This window comes from Dryobates pubescens, chromosome 2 (genome assembly GCF_014839835.1).
Source record: "Dryobates pubescens isolate bDryPub1 chromosome 2, bDryPub1.pri, whole genome shotgun sequence".
Taxonomy (NCBI): domain Eukaryota; kingdom Metazoa; phylum Chordata; class Aves; order Piciformes; family Picidae; genus Dryobates; species Dryobates pubescens.
In genome coordinates, this window is record NC_071613.1 from 16,129,582 (window position 1) to 16,151,908 (window position 22,327).

Sequence of the window (22,327 nt, forward strand, 5' to 3'; positions counted from 1 at the left end):
ACAAAATCGGTACCTCCACTCAGTGTGGGAGATTGGTTTGCTGCACAGCCGTGACAAGAATCCGGTGTTCGGCCCCGGGGCGCACTACAAGTCCCGGGAGGCGGCGGGGCGCGGTGGCGGCGGGGCGGCGCCTGCGCGGAGCTGCTGTGGGAGAGGGCGGGAAGCGGAGCGCTCGCTGAGGTGACTGCTGTCCCGGGTTTCGCTTATCTGCCGTTGCTCTCTGTGAGGTGGGGGAGGACCGGGGTTGGAGGTAGGGGTCGGCGGTGGTGGGATGCGCAGCGCTGAAGTCACAGCTGCTCCGGATTCCGCTTGTCCGCCGCTGACTTTTTGCGAGGGGCTCCCGCGGTCGGCGGAAGGCGGTGGGCACCGGCGGGCCGCTCCGCATCGGGGAGAGGGGTGGCGAGGCTGAGGCTGGAGCCGTCTGGCCGCTGGTAGCTGTGGCGGTAAAGGCGTCGCTTTGACGCCAGCCTCTGCGCTAGGCCTGGGTTAGGTGCGGGAGAGCGGCAGCCTGTCCCGGCTGCTGGGCCTGCGGCTTCCCGCGCTCTGACCTGCCGCTGCCCCGCGGCTGTCCCCGGGGCTGCGCGGGAGCGGCGCGCGCGGCGGCGCTGCCCGGGACTGGGGCATCGAACGGGCAGCGTCCTGTCCGCAGTGATCTCCCCCTCAGGGGCAGAAGCCCTGCACAAGTGCAGGCTTGCCAGAGCTGCCGGCGATTTCTTTTTTTCAGGCACCCAGGTGCCTGTGCAGAAAGGTTGCCGGGCTTCTAGAGGCTACTTAGTCAGCAATGCTAAGCCAGCCCTTTCACGTTTCGCTTTGCCGAGGGCTTTTGCTTTGTGTTGCTGCCTTGTTTTTCACCGAATTCATTTGTATCGGGTGACAGAACAAGAGAAAATGTGCCAGGAGGAGGGTTAGGTTGGATATTAGCGGGGGAAAAAAAATATCTTTCCTGCAAGAGTGGTCGGGCATCGGAACAGGCTGCCCAGGGAGGTGGTGGAGTCTCCATCCCTGGAGGAGTTCAAGAAATGTGTTGCACTTTGGCGGTTGGGCTTGATGCTCTTAGAGGTCTCTTCCAGCTGTGACGATTCCATGATTCTATGAAACTCTCCCTTCCCTGGTGGTTCAGGTCATAGAGTGTACAAACATTTCCAGAGATGCTCCTCAAGAACAATCTGGGCTGTTCATCTGAAATGGAGAGTAGATATTAGTGGACACTGCAGCAGTGTTGTGGTAACTTTGCTTTGGGGTTCATAGGATATATTTTAATAGCTCTGATTCAAAACAGTGATCTGGTACTGAGGGGACAGCTTGTTGAGTGAGCTGCATGGATGTTGGACTTGATGCTCTTAGAGGTCTTTTCCAGCTTTAATAATGGCTCTGTGTGGAACGGCAGCATTTTGCTTCCTGCAGCTGATGCAAAGCCAGAATAACTTTTTTCTTTTGTGCTCTGGCAGGTGTCACAAATACCCAGTCTGTGACCCAGCATTTATTCTGTTCTGATTAATACACTTGTGTAAGCATGTCATCAAACAATAGCCTGAGAATAGAATAGAATTAACCAGGTTGGAAAAGACCTTTGAGAAACTGAGAGCTTGGATGCTGTTGGTTCAGGGATACATTTTTTTTCCTCTGTTTAGAGGTAAACCCCAAGAGAGAAGAGCTTAATTTTTCTGCAGTGCTTTTTGTGCTGAAAGAATATGATGGAACAACTTGCTTACAATATCCAGTCCTGACCTTTGCTGCTTCTGCTGGGTTTTCTTCTCTCCTGCAGAAAACTGACACCTGGTGTGGTGACATCATTCATTAGTTCCTTTTTCAGCAAGGGACAGGTTTTGTCAAGTAACTGATCCCATTCCAACACTGGACAAAAAGTCTCTTTTAAAAGGTGATGGTCTTCTGAGAAGGATGAGTTGCTGCAAATCCTGGTAGGGCAGCTTTTGGTCAAATGAGAAGATGTAAAGTCAGATTATTAGGACAATTGGTAGTGACAGTAAAGACACACAAGATTTACTGAAGGAGAGCTCCAGAGAAAGTGAGACATGATCATGTGGGGAGAGTGTTCTGATTCTGGAAATCACCATTTTTCTTTCTTTTAACAGGAGGAAAATATGGTGACCTACAGACCCTTCCTGAGAGAAGAAAGCAAACTCTTAGCTCCTTAAAATGCTTCCTGTCAGAATGAAGTTCTTACAGCTGCTCTCCCGGAAGCCAGAGAAACTGGAAACGCTGTTTCAAATACCTTGTTACCAAAATCGAGTCCCCTGTGTGTGTCTGGCTACCTCCACCTGTCTGTACAGCAAGAAGAAAAAAACCAACAGTTATGAGCATGTTGACCAAGAAAAATACAAGAGCTTGGTTTACTCTGTTACATCGTACAAAACCAGTGCCCAAACGCCAGAGACCATACTCGAGGAAGACAATTACTTATATGGGCCACCAGATAAGCAGAGCCTGCAAGTTAAAGCTGAAACAAAACTTCCCAAGAACTGGGTGCCTCTAGTAAACCCCAACAAGAGCGTTTCCCATCTCAGCAGTGGTTCAGCCCTCCCCTTGAAAATCGCTTTGCAAGGAGCGAAAATGCCCAGCGTCACCCGTATCCTTCAGCGGACTCTTTCTCCCCTGCAAGCCTTCTATCTGGAAAGATGGAAGCAGAGGATGATCCTGGAACTTGGAAAAGAGGGGTTTGCAGAGTACACCAAAAGTAAGTCTAGCCACAGGGGTGATTGCAACAATCTGGGTAACTGTCTGTGGGAAGTGCTTACAAGCCCTTTGTGCTCTCGAAGTGCTTTGGAAGTCCTTTGTTTCCATTTCATGAGGCAAGAGCATGAGCACACTTCTTCCTCATGAATCTGTGCTGTCATCTTACATACATAGAATACATAGAATAAACCAGGTTGGAAGAGACCATCTTTGTTCTAGGAGCACTAAAATGGGCTGAGAAACACGTGGTAAACAGGGAAACTTTAGACATTCTTTATCCTACCTGCCTCTCCTTTATTTATGTACAAAGAGGTGTTTTCCAGCTGATGTTATTGAGGCTGTTTGCAGATGCAGAGCTGTCTTGTAACAAAGATGGAAGTAAGCATTCTGAAATTGGGTCGTCTTCACAGAATCAACTGTCAGGGTGGAAGGGACCTCAAGGATCATTCAGTTCCAACCCCCCTGCCATGGGCAGGGACACCTCACACTACAGCAGGTTGCTCACAGCCACATCCAGCCTGGCCTTAAAAATCTCCAGGGATAAGGCTTCCACCACCTCCCTGGGCAACCTGTTCCAGTGTCTCACCACCCTCATGGGGAAGAATTTCTTCCTAACATCCAATCTGAACCTACCCATTTCTAGTTTTGTTCCATTCCCCCTAGTCCTAGCACTACCTGACACCCTCAAAAGTCCCTCCCCAGCTTTCTTGTAGCCCCCTGCAGATACTGGAAGGCCACAAGAAGGTCTCCTCAGAGACTTCTCTTCTCCAGACTGAACAGCCCCAGCTCTCTGTCTGTTCTCATAGCAGAGCAGCTCCAGCCCTCTGATCATTCTCATGGCCCTTCTCTGGACACCTTCCAGCACCTCCAGGTCCTTCCTGTAGTGGGGTCTCCAGAACTGGACTCAGTACTTCAGGTGTGGTCTCAGCAGAGCAGAGGGGGAGAATCACCTCCTTCGACCTGCTGGCCACACTTGTCTTGATGCAGCCCAGGATGGGATTTGCTTTCTGGGCTGCAAGTGTACACTTGTCCTTTCACCAGACAAAACAGAAGAGTCTGGCTCCATCCTCCTGACACTCACTCTTTAGATGTTGATCAGTATTAACAAGATCTTCCCTCAGTCTCCTCTTCTCCAGGCTAAATAGCTACAGTTCTCTCACCATACCATAAGGTAGATGTTCCAGTCCCCTCACTGTCTTAGTGGCCCTCTGCTGGGCTTTATCCAGTAGTTCCTTGTTCAGGAGAACTGGGAACCTAGAACTGGATGCAGTATTCCAGATGAGGCCTCCCTGGGGCAAGGAGAACCTTGCTTGACCTGCTGGCCACGCTTGCAGTTCCATTCAAATGAGCCAATACAGCAGAAGCAGCAAAAGCAGCTGAGAGTGACATTTGTAACCCCTGGAAATTCACAAATGCCTTTGAGGGGACAGTAAATCAAACCCCATGTTTTATTTCTGACTAATTAGTGAGACCAAAGTCAAATAAGCATTAACATAAGAGATGCTCATTTCATTGTTGACAGTTGATTTGTCTGCCTCCTTCTCACATCCTCAAAGCTTTCAGTGCAAAAAAACCCCAGGACTGTTTTGAGAGCCAGGGTTGTGTAATATCAAGAACACAAGTGCATGAGATGCTGTGAGTCTAAAATGTGGGGATGTCTTCCCATTTTTCTTAGCTCTTTTCCACCAAGGAGAGCTTTTCCATGCAGCTTTGGAATCCATCCTACTGCCTGGAGCGACAGCCACTGAGGAGCAGAGGGAAAACGCTGCGGTTTCCGGCTACTTATCTAGTGTGCAGCAGGTCTTGGAGGAGATTGGCCAGGTGAAAGCTCTGGAAAGTGCTGTTCAGCATGAGACTCTTCAGTATCTGGGCCTGGTGGACTGCGTGGCTGAGTATCGGTGAGCTGCCGGTTCTCTGAGACCCCTGGCGCTGCCCGTGCCGCCTGCCGCTCTGTGGCGTGGGTCCCGGCGGGGAGCGGGGCTGTGGGCGAGCTCTCGCGGAGGAGGCTGGACAGAGCGCTGAGGCCAGGGAAATTAGGGTGAGAGGAAACAGCCCCAAGTTTCACCAGGGGGGGGTTAGGTTGGATTTTAGAAGAAACTTCTTCCCTGAAAGAAGTTTCCAGAGAAAGGCAACAGAGCTGGTGAAGCATCTGGAGAACAGGTCTGGTGAGGAGCAGCTGAGGGACCAGCCTGCTGAAGAGGGGATCTGAGTGGGGACCTCCCCCTCTACAACTCCTTGAAAGGAGGTTGGAGTCAGGTAGGGGTTGGTCTCCCTAGTAACAAGCAACAGGATGAGAGGAAATGGCCTCAAGCTGCAGCAGGGCAGGTTTAGGTTGGATTTTAGAGGAAACTGAAAGAATTCTGACTGACACAGGCTCCCCAGCAAGGTGGTTGAATCCCCATCCCTGGAGGTGTTTCAAAGAGGCACAGATGTGGTGCTGAGGGACATGGTTTAGCACCAGCCTTGGCAGAGTTAGAGGATGGTTGGCTTGATGACCTTAATGGTATTTTCCAACCCAAACAATTCTGTGGTTCTCTGAAGTGGATGAACCTGATGACAGGAGTGCTGTAGTTTCTGGTGGGGAAGTCTTCACTAAACACAGTACAGTGGGGGGCAAGCTTAAGTGATCCTCAGCAGCTGCCAGCTGCTGCACAGGTATCAAGTCTTGATTTTTGAGATCTGAACCACCAGGATGGAGGTGACTTGCTTAGACATAATAACAAGCAATGTGACATCAGAGTGAGACTGGCTGAGCATGACACAACTTTCTTTGTCTCATCTATTACTGATGACTAAACTTAAGTTTAAAACGCTGTCCTGTATTGTTCCCTTATGCAACACTGTCCTATATTGTTCTTTCCTGCAGAGGCCAGTTGTGTGTGATTGACTGGAAAACTTCAGAGAAACCAAAGCCATTTCTGAGGAATACTTTTGACAACCCACTGCAGGTTGCAGCATATATTGGAGCCATAAATCATGATGCTAATTATGACTTCCAGGTCAGTAGGCCTGCTACCTGCCAAGACAAGCAGCAGCACTCAAATGTTGTTTTCATTTCTCCTCACCTAATGCCTTCAGCATCTGCTGCACATCATTGAAGTTTTGGTAGGCTTTGTAATGAAGTAGCCCAGTCTTAGGTCAAGTTAAGCTGACATCTAATAACTCCCCTGCTTTTGCTAGTCCTGCTGAAGCTGCCCTCACCCTAGTGAAGGGTCTAGAGAGCAAGTCTCACAAGGAGCAGGATTGTTAGTCTAAAGAGGAGGAGGCTGAGGGGAGACCTCGCTGCTCTCTACAACTCCCCGAAAGGAAGTTGGAGTGAAGTGGGGATTGGTCTCTTTTCCCTAATATCAGGTGATAGAAAGAGAGAAATTAGCCTGAAATTATGGCAGGGGAGGTTTAGGATGGATATTAGGAGAAAATTCTTTTCTGCAAAGACTGGTCAGGCATTGGAAGAGGCTGCCCAGGGAGGTGGTGCAGTCACTGATCCCTGGAGGCATCCAAGAGATGTGTGGACATGGCACTTGGGGACATGGCTGAAAGCTTTTTTTGGTTGTGTCAAGAGTAGGATGGAAGAGAAAGAATAAATAAAAGAGCCTGCAAACAGGGAAATGCAGAGGGAGGGCATTACTCACATGTATTGCTATAAGCCTGCCAGCAAATGAGGGACTGAGGGATGACTGCTCTGCCCTGGTGAGACCACATCTGGAGTGTTGTGTCCAGTTCTGAGCTCCTCAGTTCAAGAGGGACAGGAATATATACTAGAAAGTGTCCAGTGGAAGGCTATGAGGATGATTAAGGGACTGGAACATCTCTTACGAAGAAGGGCTAAGAGACCTGGGGCTCTTTAGCCTGGAGAAGAGAATCTGAGAGGTGCCAGGCTCTTTTTGGCAGTGCCCAACAACAGGTACAAGCTGTATCACAGGAAGTTCCACCTTGACATGAGAAGAAACCTCCTCACTGTGAGGGTGACTGAACTGGAGCAGGCTGCCCAGAGAGGTTGTGGAGTCTCCTCTGGATGTGTTCTTGTGTGACCTGCCCTACTTAGTCCCACTTTGGCAGGGGGGCTGGACTAGATAATCTCTGAAGGTCCCTTCCAACTCCTGACATTTTGTGATTCTATTATTCTGTGATCTGCAAGGTTTAAATAAAGCCTTTCACTTTGAGAGATGGATCAGTGTGGAGGGAAGTGGTTTAGCACCAGCCTTGGTGGAGTTAGACAATAGCTGGACTCAATGATCTTAAAGGTCTTTTCCAACTGAAAGGATTGTGTGGCTGTGTGGTAAAGAGTTCAAGTCTGTGGTTTTCCCTGAAGTCAGTCAGAGCTCTGTTCTCTAAGTCTTTGGAGCATTTCAGTGTCAGTCTCCATGTGGTGAATTGTTTCAGTTGTCTTTTTGTTGCACATTTCATGTTTGAAGACATGTCCCTGTTCAGGTCAAAGTTTCTCAGGGAGGTTTTAGCTTCCAGAAGTACTGAAGTTGCAAGTTCAATACTATTGGACTTCTCATCAAGTGATGCTGGGTTTCTGACAGCCTTCTGTTTTGAACTGCAGGTTAGGTGTGGGCTCATTGTGGTTGCCTACAAGGATGGCTCCCCTGCTCATCCCCATTTCATGGATCCTGATCTGTGCTCCCAGTACTGGAAGAAGTGGCTTCTGCGCCTCGAGGAGTACAAGGACAAAAACTGAGGCCAGCCAAGAGGCAAGTGGTCTCAGCACAGAGTCAAAGCAAGAAGCCTTTGTGAACTCCACCATTTTAATACACAGTTTTGTTGGGGCTTTTTTTAGGAACTTTGGCTGAATTTTTAATATAAAGTCTCCTCACCCCCTCAATAAAGCAAAGCAAAACTGAGGTCTGTGGTGACGGGTTGCACTTGAGGATCTTTGAGGTCCCTTCCAGCCTTGATGATACTATGAGTGAAAACAACCAAAAACCCCCCAAACAAACCCAAAACCCAGCCAAGCAAGGAAATTTGGAACAGAAGATGTGTATTTGCTGTTATTGTAGGTGACTTAAGTGGACCAGGCAGGGGAAAGTCAACTTATCCCTGTTTTTCTCCTACACTGTTTCTGCAACCTGAGATTGGTAGGAAAGTTTCTATTAGGAAGTAAAAAGATTCAATCAAATAACCTTTTCTTTGTTATTTTTGACAGGGGGAGAAAACAAAAACCCAACAAAAACAACCAAACCTGTGGCAGAACTGAGGCTTTGAAAATGAAGGTGTAGTAAAGCCAAAGTCACCTGGGCTGAGAGAAATGCAAATAATAGTAAGTCTGAGTTTCAGTCAGCTTAGTTCCTGCTCCTTTCAAAGGGCTCTGTTAACAGGCTGGTTGTTATTAGTGTGTTTTCTCACCACAAGAACTGGGAAAGCTCTGCTGAGAATTGTAACCAAAGTTTTCTTGAGCACTCACTTAAGATCCTGAAGCAAAGCGATCATTTTAATAGAAATGGCTTGGCAAGAGAGGAGTGGAGTTCGTAACTCACACACTGAGTAATTCCCAGCAAGTGTTCTGAAAGGTGGGAAGCTCTCCTGACTGTGCCCTGGGTCTAGGATGACAAGGAGCATACCCATGTAGAAATACCTCCAGTGTTTGCCAGCAAAAGGAATTTTCTTTGCTAAAGCAGCCCTGTGACTTTGAAACCAGGTTTTCTGAGGAGTGAAGAGCTCAGGAGACATCCTGGGGGTGAGGGGGGGATGGCTTTTTGTGGGTGTTTGGGGCTGGCTGTTTTTTTCAGTTTGTGAATAAATGTAAAGCAGAAGTTACTTTGGAAGCTTGCTGTCTGAAATCCAGGCTGTAAGACACAGCATAAAGCCCCGATGATGTCAGGCAGTGTTGTGTTGTCTGTTGCACACTTTGAAAGCTTGTTTTTTTTCCCTCATTCTTTGTTTTCTCTGAAGTGCATTTAGGAGTTTTCATAATACCACTGCAGGTTACAAACAAAACCATGACCAGCTTGGAAGAAAAATCACACCTGAAAAATCCCAGCAGGCCAGCTTGCTGCTGAAAAAGCTTGACATGGTGTAATGGCCATGGTGGTTTTAGGTTGGTGGTTGAACTCAGTGATCTTGGAGGTCTTTTCCAACCACAATCTTTGGTTCTTCATCTTCTACTCCCCCACAGCGCCGAACTGTGACAACTCGGGCAGTGAAACCTTGTTCTGGTGGTACTTGTTTATTCAGACCGGGTCTGGTGATGTTAGGCTTGCTCTGTGCTTTTAATCAGATTTCTATCTACAAAGATGATGAGCCCTGGAGACTGAGAAGGTTGAGAGATGAGTAACCACGACGCTGCTGCGTGAGGGCTCAGAAGCCCTACCTGTTTTACAGGTCCCTTCCCACATCACAGCGTTAGGGCGAGTGGGTGGCTCAGCATCACTGAACATGGTCAGTTGTCTGTGGAAGATGGCTCTGAGGGGGGGCAGAAGCAGGAGCTGAATTCCCTGTGGTGACTGGGATTGGGTAAATGAGTGTGGAACAGTTGAGCAATGTTTGGGTGGGATTGCCTTCATCAGAGGCATCATGGTACAGCCTCTGACCCACGTACGAGTTCAGCCTCATCCTGCCAAAGGCACCTGGGCAGTGTGGGCACCTGTTGGCTGCACCCTCTTCATTTGTTTAACAAAAGCCTTGTGTCTGAGGAAGGCTGCCAGCTTCACTGGCAACATCAGTTTGCAAACCTGTCTTTAAGTCTCGGGTGAGTCTGTTCTGTCAGAGAGGCAGGAGGGGTTCTTTCCAGACTTGATGACTCTATGAGTAACTGCTACTTCTAAGATTATCAAATCCAGCCTTCATGTCTAGCACTTCTGAAAGTCTGGCTGCCTCAGGCATCCCTGAGTGAGCTCTGGAACATTTCTGTAGAGGCACAAGCTAGTGCTGCCAGAAGTGGCAGATGGCTGTCACCAGTGTCATGCAAGCTCAAACCCACTTTGTGGCCAACTTAAACTAACTGGCCAGACTTAAACTGAGGGGCCCAAGGCATCTACAGGCAGTATCTGTCCTCTGCAAAAGAAACAGCCAGATAATCAGGGTAGTTCATCCAGCTGCAATGTCCAGCTTGTCATTTATGGCTTGTCTTCCATGTGCTGTAGCTGCTGCTTTTTTCTGTTGCCTTTGGTGCTCCCACTCAGGTCATGTAGATGGCACCACCTCAACATGGCTGTAGTTCTTTCAGCAGGGATGTGTTTCAGTAGGGGTGAGAGGGAAATCAAAAGCATCTCCCTGAAGGTGTTCAGGGCCAGGTTGGATGAGGCCTTGAGCAACCTGGACCAGTGGAAGGTGTCCCTGGGGAACATGAGTTAAAGTTACACTTACACAGTTCACAGTAGCTATGTGACCCTTAAGTCTGCCCTGGAATCCTGTGATTCTCTAGTAGAGAAAGTTTGGGAGGAAGAAGTTCTGCAGCCTTTAAAAGAAGCTTCAGCTCCCCTGGGATCCCACTTCCACACATTGTTAGCTCTCTGCCCAGAGGTGCAGAGTTAAGGTTATTTGCACATTTTTAACTCCTATACTATTACAACATCATCCTGTTCTTAAGACCATTTTCATTCATTTTGCGTAGAACAGTGTACTGGTAGCTGCTCTTCCACAGCTTTCCTTCACCCAGACCTCTATGAAGTCATTTGTGTGGGAGGTGATGGTTGGTGCCTTTACAAAACACACTGAGAGAAGGTGACACTTGTCAGTGGCCACTCAGATGAGTGGTGCAGCTGGAACAGGAACCAGATTGCCTGAAGTAAATTCTCCCAAGAGGTGACAGCCTCTGCTAAGCTTTCCCTTTCCTTTGGCCATATGAAAAAACAAGTCTGATGTGGGAACATTTTCTTTCAAGTTGAGGTTCTACCAACATCAAGGTCGATGGAGCCAGTGCAGAGGAGGGCAACAAAGCTGGTGAAGGGCCTGGAGAATAAATCTGATGAGGAGCAACTAAAGGAGCTGGTTAGCTTGGAAAAGAGGAGGCTGAAGGGAGACCTCATTGCTGTCTACAACTACCTGAAAGGACCTTTTGGAGAGGCTGCTGCTGGTCTTTTCTCACAGGTGATTAGTGACAGAACAAGAGGGAATGGCCTCAAGCTGTGACTGGGTAGGGTTAGACTGGACATGAGGAAGCATCTCTTCCCAGCAAGAGTGGTCAGGCATTGGAATGTGCTGCCCAGGGAGGTGGTGGAGTCCCCAAGCCTGGATGTGTTTAAAGGTGGCTTGGATGTGGTTCTTGGGGATATGGTTTAGGGATGAACCTTGTAGAGCAGGGTTGTCGGTGGGACTTGGTGATCCTGAGGGTCTTGTCCAACCTGAGTGCTTCTGTAAGTCCTGTTAACAAAAGCATCCTTTCCACTTCAGAGATTTCTTTCCAAATCATTGTTTAGAAAAAAAAAAACCAAACAAAACCAACCCAAAAAAAGCCAAACAAAAGCCCCCAAACAACCATATATATATATATATATATATTTGTAGTCCTACATGTAAACTTCATTGCTTCAGGCCGCTGTGATCCACTCTGTCACTCGTCTTTGTCATCCTCTTTGGAGTTCCTCTGCAGGACAGGGCTCAGTTTGTTCTGCAAAACAGCTGCCAGTTTTTTGGAGGTTTTCTTGAGGAAAGCACTGCCAGGGTGAACGCTGCTGACGTGCAGGTAGAGGTCCTCCTGCGTGGGGCCCGTGTAGCCGCAGTCCTCGCACACGTAGAGTTTGTCCCGCCGCTGCTTGTAGGCGTACTGCTGCTGCACGCCGTGGATCTTCTTCAGGTGGGACTCCAGGGAGCAGCGCTGGGTGAAGGCTTTGTTGCAGACCTCACACTTGTAGGGACGAATTCCTGCAGCGTGAACAGAGGCTCTGCTTAACCCCTCTGGGGAACCCACCGTGAGTCACCCAGCCGCAGAACGGCAGGGCTGGGGAAGGACCCCGAGAGATCATCCAAGTCCACCCCTGCCTGCCAGAGCAGGGTTCAGAATTATCCAGCTTGGAAAAGACCTTCAAGGTCATCAAGTCCAACCTATCACCCAGCACCCTCTAATCAACTAAACCATGGCACCAACGGCCTCATCCAGGCTCTTCTTAAACACCTCCAGGGATGGTGACTCCACCACCTCCCTGGGCAGCACATCCCAATGGCCAATCTCTCTTGATGGGAAGAATTTCTTCCTAACCTCCAGCCTACACCTCCCCTGGCACAGCTTGAGACTCTGTCCTCTTGTTCTGGTGCTGCTTGCCTGGGAGAAGAGACCAACCCCTACCTGGCTACAGCCTCCCTTCAGGGAGTTGTAGACAGCAAGAAGGTCTCCCCTGAACCTCCTCTTCTCCAGACTAAACAACCCCAGCTCCCTCAGCCTCTCCTCACAGGGCTGTGTTCCAGTCCCCTCCCCAGCCTTGTTGCCCTTCTCTGGACACATTCAAGCATCTCAACATCTTTCTTGAATTGAGGGGCCCAAAACTGAAAGCCACCACTCTCAGGAGTGTTTTCAACCCAGTTCTCCTAATTCTCATGCTGCAACCCACACAAGTGAGCAGAGACAGCACAGGCCAGCGGTTGGACTTGTAGAGGGCAACAGCTCCAGAAGGGATTTGGAGGAACCAGTAACCCAAAGGCTGCTTAGCTTCCCTGAAGAATCATAGAATTGTTAGGGTTGGAAGGGACCTCAAGGCTCAGCCAGTTCCAACCCCCCTGCCATGGGCAGGGACACCTCACACTACAGCAGGTTGCTCACAGCCACATCCAGCCTGGCCTTCAAAACCTCCAGGGAGGTTGCCCACCTCCCTGGGCAACCTGTGCCAGTCTCTCACCACCCTCATGGGGAAAAGTTTCTTCCTAACATCCAATCTGAATCTTCCCCATTTCTAGTTTTGCTCCATCCCCCCCAGTCCTATCACTCCCTGACAGCCCAAAAAGTCCCTCCCCAGCTTTCTTGGAGTCTCCTTCAGACACTGGAAGGCCACAATAAGGTCTCCTCGGAGCCTTCTCTTCTCCAGACTGAACAGCCCCAGCTCTCTCAGAAAAAGCTGGAGGCACAGCATGAACCACACTCTGCTCTCTGCAGATGGTGCCAAAATCAAGCCCTAAGTAACCTCATCCCGCGGGACAGCCGCGGGGAAGGCTTGCAGCAGCAAACCGGGAAACTGCTGCTCATTGCCTCTAGAGGGCAAAGTATTTTCGCCTGCCGCCTGCCGCCGCTCGCCGGCACGCACGTGGATTCTCCATCATGTGCTGCAGTTTATCCCGGCTGGGTTATCCCAGTGCCACTGCACCGGGCATGGCAGCAATGCAGCAGCATCTACACCAAATCTGGGGGGCAGCTTATGCACCCGTGGATTTCCTGATCATAGAACAGTCTCAGTTGGAAAAGACCTCTAAGATCATCCAGCCCAGCTATCAACACAAGACCACCACTGCCATTTACCCATGTCCCAGAGTGCCATGTTCATAGGATCACAGAATTGTTTTGGTTGGAAGGGACCTTTAAGATCAAAACTAAGCCCACCATTCAACCATGCCCCAAAGTGCCTTGTCCACACGTTTCTTGAACACCTCCACAGGCAGTGGCTCCACCACCTCCCTAGGCAACTTATTCCTTAGTCTCAAGGCTTTTACCTGCCCACACATCTTTCCCTGTCCTCCACTGCATCCCCACTGGATTTTTGCAAATGTTTGCCTGGGGTTTGCCTCACCTTCTCCCCAGGAAGAAGGGACCAGTCTCTTCAGTGGCACCCTGTGATAAGACATGGGGCAATGGAGACAAACTGGAACACAGGAAGTTGCTGCTCAGCACGAGGGAAAACTTCACCTGCATGTGAGGGTGACAGCACCGTGACCAGGCTGCCCAAAGAGGTCATGCAGTCTCCTCTAGAGACTTTCAAGACCTGTCCAGATGTGTTCCTGTGTAACCTGCCATAGGTGATGCTGCTTGGGCAGGGGGGTTGGACTCGAGTGATCTTCAGAGGTCCCTTTCAACCCTTACTGCTCTGTTATTCTGTGATTTCACTTCAAGGATTTGGCAGCTGTTTCCTCAGAGGAAAGCAGTCTGCTCTCCATCTCTTCATCATCATGACGCAGTTTCAACAGGCCTCAAACAATTCTAGGCAGGCCTGCTTGGCCTGAATGATCCTTAATGCAGTGCAAAGCATCAGGGAGGTGAAATGCAAAGCAGAAGAGAGCAGGGTCTCCAGAGGTCCCTCACAAGCCCCCTACCATTCTGTGACTCTCTATGACTCTAGGATTCTATGGCTCTGTGACTTTATGACTCTGTAGGATTCTGTGATTCTGTGACTATATTTCTATGACTCGGACTCTGTGGCTCTGTAGGATTCTATGACTCTCTGATTCTCTAGGATTCTATGATTCTGTGACTATGACTCTGTGACTCTGACTGTAGGATTCTATGATTCTGTGACTGATTCTATGACTCTCTGACTCTCTCTGTAGGATTCTGTGACTCTCTCTGTGATTCTATGATTCTGTGACTATGACTCTGACTCTCTAGGAGTCTATGATTCTGTGACTCTGTGACTCTCTCTGACTGTAGGATTCTATGACTCTCTATGGCTCTGTAGGATTCTATGATTTTGTGACTATGATTCTATGACTCTGTGACTCTCTCTGTGATTCTATGATTCTGTGACTGTGACTCTGTCACTCTCTATGATTCTATGACTCTCTGACTCTCTGTGGCTCTGTAGGATTCTATGACTCTCTGACTCTCTGATTCTGTGACTCTCTCTGACTGTCTATGATTCTGTGACTCGGATTCTCCTCCTCCTTGTCCCTTCTGACCCTGCCTCCCGCTTCTCCCTGCCCCGAGCCGCCCTGTGAAGGGGTGTTCTCACCGGTGTGAGTCCGGACGTGTCTCTTCAGGTCAAAGGTGTCGTTGAAGCCTTTCCCACAGAAGGTGCACAAGTGCCTCTTCACCTGGCTGTGACACTTGATGTGACGGTTGAGCATCCGCTGCAGGCGAAAGCCTTTGCCACACAGCTCGCAGCTATGCACCGTGGCGTCGTTACAGGTGCCAGTGGTGAACTAAGAACGGAAAAGAAGGACTGGGTTGAAGTGAGCATCAACATGACAAAGACCAAAGCACAATACTGAGGGGCAGGGCCTTGCATGGCACTGCAAAGTTCTTGGGAGTCTCTTCAAAACAAGCCAAAGCAGCCAGGAAGCTCTTGCTGGGTGAAACCTTCATCAAGTATTGGACTTGATGATCTTAGAGGTCTTTCCCAACCTTAATGATTCCATGAGTCTAAGTGGGTGACTTCATGTGCACAGTTTGGGACTGATGTAATGGTGGCCAGCATGGTCTCAGGGGATAAAGCAAAGCCTGTGTAGAGGATACCTTCCAGAGGCAAGGATTCTTGGTGGAACAGGTTGCCCAGGGAGGTGGTTGAGGCTTCTTCCCTGGAGATATTCAAGGTGAGGCTCAAGGAGCCCCTGGGCAGCCTGATCTAGTTGGGGATGTCCCTGCTGACTGCGGGGAGGATGGGATAGATGACCCTTCTGGCCTGGACCATTCTGTGGTTCTATGATACTTGGCCAGCTAGAGACCCATAAGCACACAGACTTAGGCTATGAGCACCTCTCTGTGTGTGTTGCTGCACCCAGCTAATGTCCTGCATGGAGAAAGGAATCATAGAATCACAGAATTGTCAGGGTTGGAAGGGACCTCAAGGATCATCCAGTTCCAACCCCCCTGCCATGGGCAGGGACACCTCACACTACAGCAGGTTGCTCACTGCCACATCCAGCCTGGCTGCAAAAACCTCCAGGGATGAGGCTTCTACCACCTCCCTGGGTAACCTGTGCCAGTGTCTCACCACCCTCATGGGGAAGAACTTCTTCCTAACATCCAATCTGAATCTACCCATTTCTAGTTTTGCTCCAGGGAATGCCCTGGCCTGAAAAATTTCTACCCATGCAGTGCTTTCACACTTCCCAGTGGCTACAGTTAACTGGAAAAGCAGCCAGCAGCAGCAGAAAGAAGGCAGGTTGGGTGACATAAACCCTTTAAAGGCACGTTGTGCTGGCTCAGCAGAGACCAAAACAATGGCACTCCTTGGTCTCCCGTGCTCATTAATTAACAGCAGGGTGTCATTAGGGATTAGTCTTCTCATCCCTGCTCCTAGCACCAAAAATATCATGCCACCACCATGACCTAACTTGACTAAGGGAGACACTGCTGATTCAGATCTCAGGGAAGAGTGGCTGGAAAGCTGCCTGGCAGAGAAAGACCTGGGGGTGTTGATCAACAGCCAGCTGAATATGAGCCAGCAGTGTGCCCAGCGAGCCAAGAAGGCCACCAGCATCCTGGCCTGGATCAGCAATAGTGTGACCAGCAGGATCAGGGAAGGGATTGTCCCCTTCTACTCAGCACTGCTCAGTCCTGAGTTCAGTATTGGGGTCCTCACTCTAAGAAAGACATTGAGGCATTGGAGCAGGTCCAGAGAAGGGCAACAAAGCTGGTGAAGGATCTGGAGAACAGGTCTGGAGTAGCTGAGGGAACTGGGGTTGTTTAGTCTGGAGAGAAGGAGAGTGAGGAGAGACCTTCTCCTGCTCTACAACTCCTTGAAAGGAGGTTGGAGCCAGGTGGGGGTTGGTCTCTTCTCCCTTCCTGAGAGGAAATGGTCTCAAGTGGCACCAGGGGAGGTTTAGGTTGGAGATTAGAAGAAACTTCTTCCTTGAAAGGGTTTTCAAAGACTGGCCCTGGCTCCCCAGGGAGCTGAATCCCTGCAGGTGTTTAAAAAGGCAGAGATGTGGTGCTAAGGGACATGGCTTATCACCAGTCCTGATAGAGTGAGTCAGTAGTTGGACTCGGTGATCTTAAAGGTCTTTTCCAAGCCAAACGATTCTGATTCTGTGACTCTTGTGAAGAACACTCTTTAGAGGGAATGCTTAGTGGCTGGAAGATGCAAATAGTTAGCTATTAGTTTAATTATCCAGCTCCATACCGGCCACTCAGGATGGGGGCGGGAGGCGGGGAGGTCAGCAGGAGCAGGAGTCACCGTGCCCACAACAGTCACCAGCCCTCCTGGTGCTTCCAGAGGCTTTCTGAGGCACGCTGAGAACATCCAGCTCTGCTGAAGTGAGGTTGCAGCACGACGGTTGCTAACAGCCCAGGTTAAATTATACAAAGCAGGTTAAAGTCAAACAGCAGCTGGGCAAGCTCCTGACAAAGGAACACGTTTGAGGGTTTCTCTTTCCTCAACAGCCAGCAAATTTTCCCCCCCCTCCACCTCCTCCTCTTTTGCTTACTGCTGAAATAATGCTGCCCGAAATTTCAAGGAAGCCTGAAAAGAAAAGCCGGTTGTGAAACCACCAGATGTGAAACTCGAGGGGGAGCCAGTTAGGAAGTATCTGTTTGGGCAACAGGTAGGACTCCACCTCATGTGGCTGCATCTAGCCGGGGTGAAAACCTAGCGTTAATCATGAAATGAGTAACAGGGTGGCTGAAAGGCTGCCATCCCAGCGGAGACAGTGGGAATCTTCACAGCTCCCGTCCAGAGGAACAACAGGCAGGGTTTAACGAGGTGCTAACTAGCCAGCGGCAAACACATCTCCTCCTTCCTAGCGCTGGGGTGGCCTGGCTCCACCTCTGCTGAGATGGACGTGGAGCTCCCACCCCATCTGCGTGGCTGCAGATGCTCAGTCTTGGGTTCTTGGGTACCACCAGGAGCCCTTGAGCGATTTGCCTTCTCAGCCTTGAGAGGAAAGCCACCTCTCTGCTCTGCTAGCTCTGTCCAGGGGAACATCCAGACAGCTGGAGCTCCTGCCCATGCAGCAGAGAGGCTCTTCAGCAAAGCTAATGGACAGATAATTGTTTGGTTTCACCCAAGCCCGCGGGTCCACCTCAGGGTGGCAATAGCATTTCAAAGCTTTGGAGGACTATCTCCTAGCTACTTCCTTGCTAAATCAAGAGGGCAGCAGGAAGATTCCCCTCGGCCCTTCCTTGGCAAAGGCTTGACTGCAACCTAGAAGGCAGCCTTTTTAAGGAGGCCCCACGTTGAGGAACGAGATCCACCCACACACCATGGGGCATGACTCCCAGCTGCCAGGGCTGGTCCTTCCTGGCTGAGTTCAGAGCTCCTGCGGGATCTAAGCTAAGCAGGTCAGGGGCAGCGTGTCCCAAGGCAGGGATAAGGGAAGGCAAAGGGCGTTGGAAGATTATGGGACACGGCTTAGGAGGTCTGCCCCCAACGGCTGCCGTCACCTCGGTGCGCGGGATGGCCGCTGTCAAGTCTGAGCAGAGGGAGCCACGAGGGAGCGTTGTCACCGGCCAGCGCCGGGTGTCGCCCCCATCGCTCGGTAAGCAGGCGGTGGGGCTGGCGGTGCTTTACCTTAATTTTTGACCTGACAACGGGGCGCTTGACGGCCAGGTCCAACAGCATCCCCTCAGCCGTGCCCAAATCGCCAGGGCCAGGCTGGGGCGTCGGGGGGTCACTGGGCTCGGCGTCGCGGGTCCCGCTGCTCCCGCTGCTCTCCAGGCTGTCCTCGTAGCCCAGCAGCACGCAGCCGATCCCGCCTGTAGCGGTGGGGAAAAGGCGGTGGACTTTGAAGGGGATGAGGGGGAGACCCCAGGGAATCCACGGAGCAGGGCAGGGCAGAGGAGGTGGCCAGCGGCCGAGCCCACGGTGTTTAACCGGCGGGCGGGCGGCGGGGGAGGATCCCCGGCTCCCGCTGCAATCGGAAACTCAAACACGAACGGTCCCAAAGTTCAAACAAGCCAGCTCCGCCGCCTTCCCGTTATACCCCGGGCAAGGGCAGGAGGAGGAGGAAAAGGAGGAGGAGGAGGGGAGAGAGAGGCCAGGAGTACATCACCACCCCCTACCCCCCCGTCTCAGGTCTTTTCTTCTCCTTCCCCCGCACCCCACCTTTCTCATGCAAACGACGTTTCCCACCTTCCCGGACACACCGACACACACACGTCCATCCCCCATGCCCGGGAGGGTGCGAGATGGTGCCAGGCAATAGGGCCGGCACCGGGACAGGGTACATGTCCGTCCGGTCCCCCGCCACCGCCCGCTCCCTCGGAACTCCCCACCTGGCACGGTAAAAACCCTTTCCCCAACCCGCTCCTCTCCGCAGCCCGCGGGGACTGGTGAGGTCTCTCCTTCCTTCCTTCCTCCCGGTGCCCGGGGGAAGGGAGCCGGTGGGCGCTGCCGTACCTGGGATGTAGGTGTCGGCTCTCTCCTCGTCGGGCAGCCCATCCCAGCTGCGCACCGCCGGCTGCGGGCTCCGCCGTTTCACCAGGAAGGCTCTGGGCATGGCGAGGGCAAAGGGAACACGGCACAGGCACGGCTCGGCACGGAGCAAAGCGGAGCGGAGCGGCGGTTCAATCCCCGCCACCCGCCCGCCCGCCCGCAGCCCGGCGGGGAGCGGGGACCGTACGCACCGGGCAGAGCCGCTGAGCAGCGGGGAGGGGAAGGGGAGGGGAAGGGAAGGAGGGAAAGGAGGTGGATGGGGTTGGTGGGGTGGGGTGGGGGGGAGGAAAGTTTCATAAGGTGGAATAGAAAAATGCACCAGGAAACTTGGGAAGGAGCATGCGTGCTGCAAACATAACGGTGTCAACAAGTCTGCTTACCTGTCCGACCGGTTGGAGCAGCTGAGCTTTGTTCCAGCCCTTCCTAAGGCATGAAATGTTTGCAAAAGAATTTAACGTCTGAAAATTAAAGGGAAGGGGGGAAAAAAGAGGGGGGGGGGAAAGAAGAGGTCCCACTGCCTACCCACCGCTGCCTGGTGGGGCTGGATCCACTGCCCACCCTCAGTAGGCAACAAAATATGTGGTATTTTTGGGGGGTGTTTTTTTCCCCCCATTGACAAATCTTTCTTCTGTTAATATCTATCTGTACGGTTCTATTTCATGGGTTTCACTCTGTCCCTGTTGTGGATTTCAAATGAAAAAGGTCTCACAGGCTTCCCTCCCCCCACCCCTGCTGCTGCCCTTTTTTGTGGTGTTTTTTTCATTGGTTACTTGGTCCTCTCCCCCTTTCTTCTCCGAAGTGGAAATGAAACAAAAGGCAGGAGGATGGGGTGAGGGGAAGGAAGCAGAAAGAGACACACAGAAGAAAACCCACAAAAGCACGCTGAAGGAAACCCACAGAACTTGTCTCCCACACAGCATCCTCCTGGAGAAACTGGCTGCTCATGGCTTGTGTGTGTTTTGCTGGGCAAATGACTGGCTGGATGGCCAGAGATGCAAAGAGTTAAAGCCACTTGGTGGATGGTCACAAGTGGTGTTACCCCAGGGCTCAGTGCTGGGACCAGCTCTCCTTAATGTCTTTATCAACAATCTGGAGGAGGAGATTTGGGGCACCCTCTGTAAGCTTGCAGATGACACCAAGTTGGGTGGGGGTGTTGATGTGCTTGAGGGCAGGGAGGCTCTGCAGAGGGACCTGGACAGGCTGGATCAAAGTGCTGAGGCCAATTGTAGGTGATTCAACAAGGCCAAGTGCTGAGTCTTGCACTTGGGTCACAACAACCCTGTGAACACCCCAGGCTTGGGGAAGGGTGGCTGGAAGCTGCCCAGCAGAGAAAGACCTGGGGGTGTTGGTCAACAGCCAGCCAAAGATGAGCCAACACCTGTCCAGGTAGCCAAGAAGGCCACCAGCATCCTGGCCTGGATCAGCAATAGTGTGACCAGCAGGACCAGGGAAGGGATTGTCCCTGGAACTCAGCAGTGCTCAGGCTGCACCTTGAATCCAGGATTCAGTTTTGGGGCCCTCGCTCCGAGAAAGACATTGAGGTGCTGGAGCAGGTCCAGAGGAGGGCAGTGAAGCTGATGCAGGGTCTGGAGAACAGCTCTTGTAAGGAGCAGCTGAGGGAACTGGGGGTGTTTAGGCTGGAGAAAAGGAGGCTGAAGGGAGACCTCACTGCTCTCTACAGCTCCCTGAAAGGAGGTTGGAGTGAAGTGGGGACTGGTCTGTTGTGGTAGAACAAGAGGAAATGGTCTCAAGTGGCACCAGAGGAGGTTTAGGTTGGAGATTAGAAGATTTTCTTCCCTGAAAAGATTCTCAAAGACTGGAATAGCTTCTCAGGGAGGTGGCTGAATCTCCATCCCTGGAGCTTTCTTTAAAAGGCAGGAATGTGGTCTTAAGGGAGCTAGGTTAGCACCAGCCTTGGTAGAGTTAGGTAATGGCTGGGCTCAATGGTCTTAAAGGTCTTCTCCAACTGAATGGATTCTGTGATTCTATGACTCTAAAATTAGTCTCTGAGCATGGTCTCCTCTCAGCCTTCTCTTCTGCAGGCTGAACAGCCCCAGGTCTCTCAGCCTTTCCTCATCAGACAGATGTTCCAGTCCCTTCAGCATCCTCATAGCCTCTATTGGACTCTTTCCAGTAGTTCCCTGACCTTCTTGAACTGGGGAGCCCAGAACTGGACACAATACTCCAGATGTGGCCTCACCAGGGCAGAGCAGAGGGAGAGGAGAACCTCATCTTCCAGGAAGGCTTTTAAGCCCTGGCCACTGACCCACAGGGGAGACCCTGGGAGCAGTGGAAAGTGCTGGGGGCACCTGGGGAGCAAGTGGTCCCCCTGCTCCTGTGGAGAGTCTAGTTCCCACAGGTACCAGGTGAGGAGCCACCTCATCACACCTTCAGCAACACCACCCCTGAAAAGCTTCCCTTCTCTTGCTCCTCAAGGCTATGTAACTTCTCTGTATGTCTGAGATTTTGCTCCAGGTCAAAAAGCAGCTCCTTGGGGTTTCATTGATCTTTTTGCAATGCTTCCAGCTGGAGGTTTCTTCTCATTTTAACCACTCCTTGTCTTTTAAGCCAGGAGATGCAGCAAATGGCATCAATCACAACACTCCTGAACTGCTTGCTGTGACTCCTTTAATGTCATCTGGGCTTCTGTCAAATCCTCTTCTGATGTTCCCATTGAGCGAGGTCCTGGAGCACGTAGTTGAGTTGTGTGCTCCAGGTCAGACATGTGCTTGCAAGCACAGCAGAATTAGGAACTAAATGCTGCTGGTGGTTGTTGTTATTGTTGTTATTACTATTAGCTCTGGAGTCCTGCCACGAGGGGTCAGGGCTGTGGTATGTCCAGCACCTTCAGAGGTACAGGGTGAAAAGAGTCCTGGAGCCTCCAGCATGGCAAGAGGAGCTGGATGTGCACCAGCTGGATGTGCACCCACACAAAGGAGAGTAGCTCGCTGGTGGTAGGCTGCCTTCTTCTTGGGCTAGAAGGTGGAAAGATAGACCATTGACCAAGACTTGGTGTTGCTTGGCCACAGCCCAGCAGAAAACCATATTGCCTTTCCTAAAAATACCATTCAGAGAGTCACAGAATCACAGACTGGTAGGGGTTGAGAAGGACCTCTGAAGATCCTCTAATCCAACCTCCCCCTGCTAGAGCAGGAGCACCCAGAGTCAATCACACAGGAACACATCCAGGCGGGTTTGGAATGCCTCCAGAGAAGGACACTTCACAACCTCTCTGGACAGCCTGATCCAGGGCTCTGTCACCCACAAAGGGAAGAAGTTTTTCCTGATGTTTACACAGGACCTCCTGTGTTCCACTTTGTGTCCATTTCCCCTTGTCCTGTCACTGGTCACCTCTGAGAAGAGTCTGGCTCCATCCTCCTGGCACTCACCCTGTAGCTAGTGATCAGCATGAATGAGATCCACCCCCTCAGTCTCCTCTTCTCCAGGGTAAACAGCCCCAG

General features: G+C 51.2%; 2 protein-coding genes across 2 annotated transcripts; one reads left to right on the forward strand and one right to left on the reverse strand.

The window, feature by feature from the left end:
• Positions 1–218: 218 nt before the first annotated feature.
• On the forward strand, positions 219–7,383 carry MGME1 (mitochondrial genome maintenance exonuclease 1). Its single transcript, XM_009905963.2, has 5 exons — positions 219–250; positions 2,094–2,695; positions 4,370–4,592; positions 5,561–5,693; positions 7,244–7,383. The coding sequence occupies exons 2-5, from the start codon at positions 2,158–2,160 to the stop codon at positions 7,376–7,378; spliced, it is 1,029 nt and encodes a 342-aa protein (XP_009904265.2). The 5' UTR covers positions 219–250; positions 2,094–2,157; the 3' UTR covers positions 7,379–7,383.
• Positions 7,384–11,152: 3,769 nt separating this feature from the next.
• Positions 11,153–19,047, reverse strand: OVOL2 (ovo like zinc finger 2). The gene is made up of 4 exons (XM_054168170.1): positions 18,831–19,047; positions 18,003–18,187; positions 14,505–14,694; positions 11,153–11,499 (listed from the first exon to the last, which is right to left on the reverse strand). The coding sequence occupies exons 1-4, from the start codon at positions 18,928–18,930 to the stop codon at positions 11,189–11,191; spliced, it is 786 nt and encodes a 261-aa protein (XP_054024145.1). The 5' UTR covers positions 18,931–19,047; the 3' UTR covers positions 11,153–11,188.
• Between the last annotated feature and the right edge of the window lie 3,280 nt (positions 19,048–22,327).